Raw genomic sequence first — 9,982 nt, 5'->3', positions numbered from 1 at the left:
TGCTTAGTTCCATAATATATTGATGGGTTTTATTTTCTTAGTTATACTCCAACAGTATAGGAAAAAAAAATAAAAACTGTAAACTAAAAGTGTTTAGTAGGAAAAAAAATAGTTTTTTGATGAGGTTAATTTGTTTTGGTCACTACTCTTCCAGCATGTAAGAGATTTTCACAAGACCCTTTTTGCAAGCCACATCAAGTCCCAAACTTCAAAATTAAATAAAAACTAAAAAAAAAATCACAAATTGTCATCAGTCTATCATAAATACGTTGTGGGGGCCACAATAACAGTTAGGGCAAAAGTATGTGCCCCTGCTTACTGCAGTGCTCCGAAGCTATAAAGTAAGTATAACTAACCCTAATGCTATCTTAGATGACCCCACCCTTAGATTGAGGTGTTCTTCCTACCATGACAAAGGTGGATAAAGATTTCATGTAATCCATGGACACCAGTGAAGATCACAAATCATTGAAGAAAAAAGGTTCAGTGCACTGTCTAGTCGGTCTAGATGACCCAACTCCCAATGTTAAAGTGCCTAGGATAGCACAAGGCTTACATGAAATTGTAAGTAAAGTCTGCATGCGAAATTTTAGTGCAACTCAAGACCCAGTCTCAGGTCCAAAACCCCATTACTGATGGGTCTGAGAAAATAAGAAATCTTTACAAACACAAACATAGAAGTTTTTCCACTTAAAAGATTTCAGCATCACTTGTTTTCATCTGCAAGTACATCAGTTTATCACAAGGATGTTTTGATAATTTTTTATTAGACATTATTTAACTAAAAGACCCCATAATGACAGCAAATGCAGTATTTTAAAGTTTTTTTTCATTCATATGCACCTAAATTAGCCATATCCTTATAAATGCTTTGATGTGAAGCCAGATTGTCCTTCATCTCACGTCTTCAAGCAATTCTGTGTTCCTCCACTTTGGTTTTTTATTAAAGATTTTTTTAGACATTTTTGCAAAGGCACAGATCATCAGAATGGACTTAGGGCAGTTTATGTAAATAATATTGATAATCCCAAATGAGATCCTGAGTGAAGCCATCAACCTGAATGTATGTTTTTAAATCACCATTGCAGCACAAACGATAAGAAATAAAGGATGCTATCATGATTTTACAAATTTAGTTTAAAAAATGGGTCGGTTAGTTCAAAAGGGGCCCAAGTCCAAGAGTTTTTTTTTTTCCAGGAAATGATCTTAAATGCATACCTTAAAGGGAGGCTGCACCAAATGATTAATACTTTACCCAGATTTAGCACCAGTTCATAGCTTACAAATGCTATAATATGAGGCACCTCACTTTTATAATTTCAGAGGACTAGCAAACTAAAGTCTCTGGACTTAGGCCCTTCTTGAATTAAACACCGGCGCTGCCATATTGGATAACTAGTGCTGCCATCTATGGGATAAAGCAAAACCCATGCAAGAGAGGCCCAAGTGCAGGAATTTGCAGTAATGAATTTAAATGTCAAGCATAGTCAATACATTACAACAGACTTGGGACGTTTTTTAACGTAATCAGATAGCTTTTCCCTTGAAGACCATTGAACATGTAATATCTCTATTTTGAAAAATTGTGGACTTGGGCCCCTTTTGAACTAACCGATTCAATTGCAATTAATAAATAAGATCAGGGAAACTAAAACTTTGCAATTAAGTAGGAAGTAATTGTAGAATATTATCTCAAATGTGTTATTTTTAACTAAAAACTGTCTACCAGTAGAATTTTGTTTGTTTTGTAACTTGTTTAAAATCCCTTTGAGTGAGGCATCCGTTCACTCTCACAGTCTGCTCCTTTTAGTTTGAAGTCAAATTCACAAGAAACTTGGACAACTTTGATTGGAAAACACAGCAGACAAAAGGAAAAAACTGACAAAAAATGGAAAATTTCTGAACTTCTGCATTAGGAGGTGGTACTGTGTCAGGGAGTAGAGGGGAGGGCCAGGATGGACTGGAAGTCAGCCTCCAGCACCCTTTATAAACACAAGCCCTTTCACACATCACAGGGTCACCATTTCTGACTGAAAATGTCCATCATTGGAGCACAAATTTAGAAAAATTGAGGAGTAACATTTTTTTTCCTTCTTTCATCCGAAACAAAGAGACTCTGCCTCTGTGCTGCAGAAAATATCTGACAGTCATCCTTGTGGATTTTTTAAAACATTTTTTTGCCATAACTTTTCTGCTGAGCTTATTGAAAATCAGCTGCAGCCATTTCTCCTCCACCTGCCATGTACAGCTCTAGCTACCCCCGGGCCAAACTGGGCCCGTTTGAGGCAAGGGAGCCCCTGCGCAAAACCAAAGGAAAGAGCTGCAGCTACTACATGAGGATCGTTTTCTTCTTTTCATCTCTCATCCAGTCACTCATTATTGTCAGCCTGGTGCTCTTCCTCATTTACGGACAACCAGAGAAGTCTGCAGAAGAGAAGAGGGTCCAGGTCTGTGGTTTCATTCAGTTTAGCTACCGGTATTTAGTTCATGCCACATTAATTTTTAATGATATTTCTATTGGGACAAAAACTTCTTCAGCAAAAATGATCTCCTTTGTGTAAAAACCACTTTAAATAGAATAATTGTCCCTGGATTAAATGCAGGAAAATCTAATATGGCTTATAACTTTGGTTTGAGGGGGAATGCAGAGATACAGAGATGCTGATGATGCTCTGTGTGTTGTAAAGGAGCTGGAGCTGGGATTCAACAAGCTGAGTGACAATAATGTGAATCTGAGAAAAGAGAAAGGCGAGCTGGGAAGTCAGCTGAGAGCTTGCACAGCTGAGAAAGCCGCTTTGGTGAAGGAAATTGAGAGGCTGAACAGGACAGAACAGTTCCTCAGAGGGAGACTTGTGAGTGGCCATCATAAATCAGGAAAATGTGCACTTTCACTGTGTTATGACGCATTTACAACACAATATTTTTTCTGTATTTAAAGCTTTCCTGTGAGAGATCCGCCCTTACAAAGACCCCGCAGCAACGATGTCCAATTGTGCCCAACCATACTCCTTCAGTCAATTCTAACAGTAAGAGTCACATAAAAAAACACTTTAATATGAAAAAAATGTGTCCACTTTACATTTTAAACTTCAACAGATAAGAGCAAGAAAAGATAATATCATCAAGTTCAATTCTTCTTTACTTGTAATTATAAAGACAACATCTCTGAAACCGAAAGTGGGAGTGATCATATATGAAGTTTAATCATAAGATCAGAAGAAGACGTGACTAAAGTTAAGATTTTTTGTCAATTTGAGCAAGCTCCTCATACCAGTTGTCTAGCTTTAACATGTAATAGTTTAAATTTGTGTTGCATTCACAAATTGTGGTATATCGATAAGTATAATAAACTGATTTAGTGGTGCATGATGACATTTGCTTGGTTTACCTGTACTGACAGTTTTCCTCTGAATTCTGCAGATGAATTGAAGTCTCTGCAGAGCATTATCAATCAGCAGAACGCTAAGATAGACCTCATAAACTCAAACTTCACTCAGGCTGTTCAGTATCTGAGTCAGGAGAGAGACAACGCCCTCAGGGACAGGGACCTACAACTCCAGGAGGCCATCAGGCTGCGAAAAGACAACACCCTCCTGAAGGAGCAGCTCAACGAGTACACCAGGTATCATCAAGTTGGCTTTATTCATTGCCATCCGAGAGCCAAAATGCATACGTGACCTACATTCACAAGTTTTTCTTTCACACCCTTTTAACTAGGAAGTGCAAAGAGGACTTTGCAAGTTCTCTGGACGGGATCCAGACAGTGACCAGGGATTTCCTGGATCGGATCAACGGTCTGTTTCCCCACCATCAGACCTTCCACCTCACCTGTGAAAGCCAGCGGTTGGAAATGGAAAAGATTAAAAGCAGCTGCACAAACCTGTCCAGAGATGTCGAGAACAAGTTCCAGATGTATCTGGACAATGTCGGCAAGAAGGTTTGGGAATGCAAAACATTTGTGTGTGTGTGGGGGTGAACCCTGTGGAGAAAGAAACATCTTTTAATTGGAATCCACATGACCAGGAAGTATTCCAGAATCAAAACAGGATCAACTTCAAGTAATGGAAAAATATAAAGTAAATAGTCTTCTTGTGTGTGACCTGGGTAATAACCTTTTGTCACTATTCATCTAACTATAAAAGCTAATTAGTTGTATTGAAGAAAAAAGCAATAGATTTGAAATTCATTTTATACTAAAAAGTGGTTTTAGACAAATGTGTAATTTTTTTTCTAAATCAGAGGTCACACTTCTGCCCTTCATAAATGCACCTTGAATCATTTTTCATAAAGCAAGTGAGAGGGGAAGCCATTTATTGGTGCGAGGAAGTGTAATCACAACATCGTTCCTGTTGAATCTCGCTAAAGAGACACACGTCCTGAGAGGTGAGCTGGGGGTCAAAGCAGAGGTGAAGCATGTGGCTCAGCTGATAAAAGAGCTCAACTGTCAGCAAAACCGTATTTTCACCAACAAAGGAGCAATAAACTAACAATGACATCTTCTACTAAAGGAATTAATCAAATAGTTTTCCTCTAGTGGCAAACATAGCTGTTTGGTAACTGAAGTGTAAGTTAAAGAACATTTATTCTTATCTGTGCAAGGAGCTCAGTTGGACATGCTCCTTAACACTTATAAATATTAGAAGTTACAAGTACTTAAATTTAAACACTAACTTTTATGCATAATGCCTACCACGAGAGTCAAGCCTCACTTAAAAAGTTTTCCAACACAATCTAAAGTAAAAACTGTGGCCATATTTTGCCGTTTTGACCACACGTTTCTTTTGAAACTACAATTATGTGAACAATCCTTTCCAGGAATTTCCTGAACAGATAACAGCATCACATCAGCTGCACTGCATTCTCTTATCAGTGACGCAGAGGAAAGTGAATGCATCATTCAGACTTATAGAGTTCGATTAGACGTGAACACTGCACCTCTAGCTTCCTGCTGCAGATTCTAAAGGTGTGAAAGCCTCCTTTATAAAGAAATGTATTACTTTTTTATCTTTGTTTTTCTTGTAGGTGGCTGAGATTCAAGCCCTGTCCAGTCAGAAAGAGGTGCTGAGCAGACATTTGTCCACTGAGTTGCAGCAGTGTGAGGATAAGAAGAAAGATGCAATCACCATGGCAACCAGGGAGTTAGAACTCAAGCAAAAGGCTCATGATGACCAGGTTCATAGTGTTTGAAGGCACATTATTTTTTTCTTTTGATTGTAGACTGCAGTTGTTTAAAACTAATGTACAATTTGTTAGGTGGAGAAATTACTGATTGAGCAAAATCAACTGAGAGAGCAGAAGAAACTCCAAGAGGAGAAGGTGGCCCTGAAAGACAGAGAGATTCTGGATCTGCAGACGAGGCTGTCGAACAGCAAGGTACAAGTGCATGCATGCAGTCAAAATGACCAAAGGAAATTGGTTCAAACCACCAAGACTATGACAGGAAGGATTGATCAGAAGAATAACAGATTACATTTTTTTAGATGTAGAAAGTTGTCAGAGTCAGAAAAGCTGAAAACATAACATCCTTTTGCTTTGCAGGGGGTTCCTTCTAGAACTGGTGTCCCTAACGGAGCTGCACAGACGGGTGGGCAACCTCCTGCAAACTTCTCCTTCAGTGGTAACCAGGGATATGGCATCAACAAAACTCCCACAGTAAGATTTAAACAATCATCAGAAAGCCTTAACGCTTAATTCAGATTAGGTTAGATAGACTTTAGTAATCCCACGATGGGGAAAATCTTTTTGTCTGTGGCAGCAGACAAAGACAGTCAAATCAGCAAAAGTGACATTCAAGCCAAAGTAAAGTGACCAGTAAAACTCAGTGATAGCAAAAGCTTAAATTGATGACTAGTTTGTGCTAAAGAATGAGTGTTATATTATAATTCATGCTTAGAAATTCACTTCCAAATTATTTCATGAACACTTTTCTGGCACCCAATTCAACAACACCCTCCCCAATAGAAGAAATATTAACTTGTGAGGTAACATTGTGAGCAATGTTCCTTCCTGACAGCCCAAAATAACACATTCCAAACTGACTTTTTGTAATATTGTCAAAACATTGATGTCAGAAACATGATTATTATGTAACTTTTGTCAATGCTTTGTCTTTCAGGTGGGTTAAAATAAACCAGTCGTCCGCCCACTTTCCGCATCTGCCTGTTACCAAACAAACGTCAGCCTGCAACACGTTCAAAACACATTTCCCAGTATGAAACTCCTCAGTACTACCTGTAAATAGTTTGCTTCCATACTAACGTAAATTAATTTTTTGGATCATCTCTGCTTGTAAAATCCTTTCTGTTGTGTTTGTGGTTTAGCTGTGAAGTGTCTTTAAAGTATCTTTAAACTCAGGCTAAGATGACGATGTAAATATTTTCAGGTGTCACTCATCCTCTATTGTGTATTGGATGTAAGGTTTACTCTCAATAAAAACAAAAAACCAGCATCTTCTCTGTCATTTTACATATATTTCCAGTACACCACCAACATCCTTACATCTGCAGTAATGAGGTGTCCTGAAAACCATGGGTCAAAAGCATAAAATGTAAATGTCCAGCTCATCTGGGTTAGAAACTGGTGAACTATGTGAGAATGAGGATGCTAACGTTCATTTTTATGGGATATTTTACAAGAACAGAGCTATTATAGGAACTCTCCTTAATCTTTACGGCTTCCTTTTCCTTTTAGAAGCCTGTGGTAAAACGCATGTATAGCTGTGTGACTGGAAACAGCTGCCATGGTTATTTTGGGTCTATTTTGAACCAAAATACTTCGACACAATGCAAACAATTAAAAAATTGGGAAGAACATAAGGTACATTTTCCATGTACAAAATGTGCGACACAAAAATCTATTTTTACATTTTGAGTTAATGTTTCAAACTTAGCATAAAGATTTGTAAATTTCTGTTTCTGCAAGCTATTCAAGTTATTTCTGAGTTTTTTTATAGTTTTTTTATTAAATCAAGGACAAGTTTTGCTTAATCCATGTGAAAGTATTGGATTTGAAATTGTTTTTATAAATAACAAAACTTGAGGACATGAATTAGAAATGACAGTATTTCTATTATGTCATAATCTTAAAATGCAGACGTTTATTAAAAACCTTTACAGAGCTGAGGTAGATTTTTACAATTTTGATAGCTCTAATGTGCCTCCAGTTCTTGTTTTTAGATCCAGAGTAATAGTCTTTATAACAGATCCCAATACATAAATGTGAATTTTTTATGTATTTTGTGTTTCTGCTGCATCAGAAACACAGACCAAAGGTTTGGAAACACCTTCTCATTCAAAGAGTTTTCTTTATTTTCACGACTATGAAAATTGTAGAGTCACACTGAAGGCATCAAAACAATGAATTAACACATGTGGAGTTATATACTTGACAAAAAAGTGTGAAGCAACTGAAAATCATATGTAGGTACTTCATAGTCACCTTTTGATTTGATTACTGCTTTTCACACTCTTGGCATTCTCTTGATGAGCTTCAAGGGGTAGTCACCTGAAATGTTTTTCACTTCACAGGTGTGCCCTGTCAGGTGTAACCCTTGTGCTATCCTAGGCACTTTAACATTAGGAGTTGGGTCATCTAGACCCATTAACAGTGCGCTGAACCTTTTTTCTTCAATGATTTGTGAACCTCACTGGTGTCCATGGATTACATGAAATCTTTCCACCTTTATCCACCTTTGTCGTGGTAGAGAGAACACGTCAATGTGAGGGTGGAGTCATCTAAGATAGCACAAGGGTTAATAAGTGTGATTTCTTGCATTATAAATGGGGTTGGGACCATCAGTTGTGTTGTGCAGAAGTCAGGTGGATACACAGCTGATAGTCCTACTGAATAGACTGTTAGAATTTGTATAATGGCAACAAAAAATAAGTGAAGTACAGAAAAACAAGTGGCCATCTTTACTTTAAGAAATGAAGGTCAGTCGGTCTGAAAAAACAGGAAAACTTTGAAAGTGTCCCCAAGTGCAGTCACAAAAACTATCAAGCGCTACAAAGAAACTGGCTTACAGGCGGACCGCCCCAAGAAAGGAAGACCAAGTCACCTCTGCTGCGGAGGATAAGTTCATCCGAGCCACCAGCCTCAGATTGGAGACCAGGTCAATGGCACACAGAGTTCTAGCATCACACCTCTACACATCTCGCAGCACATCTCTACACAACACATCTCTACAACAAATGTTAAAAGGAGACTGTGTGAATCAGGCCTTCATGGTAGAATATCTGCTAGGAAACCACTGCTAAAGAAAGGAAACAAGCAGAAGAGACTTATTTGGGCAAAAGAACACAAGGAATGGACATTAGACCAGTGGAAATCTGTGCTTTGGTCAGATGAGTCCAAATTGGAGATTTTTGGTTCCAACCACCGTGTTTTTGTGCGACGAAGAAAAGGTGAACGGATGGACTCTACATGCCTGGTTTCCACAGTGAAGCATGGAGGAGGAGGTGTGATGGTGTGGGGGGCTTTGCTGGTGACACTGTTGGGGATTTATTCAAAATTGAAGGTATACTGAACCAGCATGGCTACCACAGCATCTTGCAGCGTCATGCTATTCCAACCGGTTTGCATTTAGTTGGATCATCATTTATTTTTCAACAGAACAATGACCCCAAACACACCTCCAGGCTGTGTCAGGGCCACCGGACCTAAACCCAATTGAGATGGTTTGGGGTGAGCTGAACCGCAGAGTGAAGGCAAAAGGGCCAACAAGTACTAAACGTCTCTGGGATCTCCTTCAAGACTGTTGGAAGACCATTTCAGGTGACTACCTCTTCAAGCTCATCAAGAGAATTCCAAGAGTGTGCAAAGCAGTAATCAAATCAAAAGGTTGTTACTATCTACGATGAGACATATTTTCAGTTGTTTCACACTTTTTTGTTATGTATATAATTTCACATGTTAATTCATAGTTTTGATGCCTTCAGTGTGACTCTACAATGTTCATAGACATGAAAATAAAGAAACCTCTTTGAATGAGAAGGTGTGTCCAAACCATTGGTCTGTACTGTATTTGCAATTTATTTTGCCATTATTGGCCACATATTGATGGCATTTGTAAATATCTGAATACAAATGAAGAAAAATCTGTTTTAAAACCAAAATAATAACCCTTTTATACATTTCCAGTGTTAAACTTATTTTATACTTTCTAGGAAATAGTGTATGAATCTATGAACATTTTTTTTTCAGATTTGAAGGACCTCTGACTACAAAACTATAGAAATAAATGTGACCCTTTACCTTGTTTATACCAAGTTTCATGAAATTCCTTCACAGAATTCACAAATGAATTACCAAACAAGAACAAGTGTACAGATTTTTCCAGTTTTGAAGAAAAAGAAAAAATCAACACAATTGGAGCTCTTTTCCGTGATCCAGAACAGAACAACTTTTCAGGCTCATGGATGAACGTGAGCTCACATGTGAGTTTGTCTACCTCCTGTTAGCAGGAAATCCTTTTTAACATAAAGTGTTTTGGATTCCATGCATAGTCCCAAATGCTTACACACAATCCCATGGTTGGAACTGGTTTGATCCACTTGCCTCAGCCTCAAGACAGCCACCAATCAAGACCACAGGAAGCAGACAGACAGCTCCAAGTCTGGCCTTCATCCGTCTCCAAATGTAACCATTACTGATTCATGCAGAATTACAGAACAATTAGTGACAAACTGTTATTTTTACAAAATGTTCTTCAAATAATTTTTTTTTATTTTGCTTGTAAAAACTTAGAACGTAGGTAAATCATAAAAAAAACAAAAATACATTTTTTATCCTATTTTAAGAATCTCAGAAGTCCAACTAAATTAATGGGAATGTCAAACAGCCTTTGATCCTGATGATATATTGTGCAAAGAATAAGACACAGACAAACAATGCAAATGACAGAATAAAAAATGTGTTTTTATGACAGCTTTCCTGAGCCAAAGACAAAGCTCCAAACAAACAGCCACAAAATCTGCACCGCACA

The 9,982-nt window shown here is 37.9% G+C and overlaps 1 protein-coding gene across 1 annotated transcript; it reads left to right on the top strand.

Annotated features, from left to right (window-relative positions):
- The first annotated feature begins 1,986 nt into the window (after nt 1–1,986).
- On the top strand, nt 1,987–6,448 carry plvapb (plasmalemma vesicle associated protein b). The gene is made up of 9 exons (XM_023954277.2): nt 1,987–2,447; nt 2,688–2,852; nt 2,939–3,026; nt 3,421–3,622; nt 3,718–3,937; nt 5,023–5,172; nt 5,254–5,373; nt 5,539–5,652; nt 6,116–6,448. Exons 1-9 carry the CDS (start codon nt 2,241–2,243, stop codon nt 6,122–6,124), a joined length of 1,275 nt encoding a protein of 424 aa, XP_023810045.1. The 5' UTR covers nt 1,987–2,240; the 3' UTR covers nt 6,125–6,448.
- Nucleotides 6,449–9,982: the final 3,534 nt, after the last annotated feature.

Source organism: Oryzias latipes, chromosome 4 (assembly GCF_053564925.1).
Source record: "Oryzias latipes strain Hd-rR chromosome 4, Olatipes_Hd-rR_3.1".
NCBI classification, from domain to species: domain Eukaryota; kingdom Metazoa; phylum Chordata; class Actinopteri; order Beloniformes; family Adrianichthyidae; genus Oryzias; species Oryzias latipes.
The sequence above is the reverse complement of the archived record's forward strand: the minus strand, read 5'-3'. Positions and strand labels throughout refer to the sequence as shown.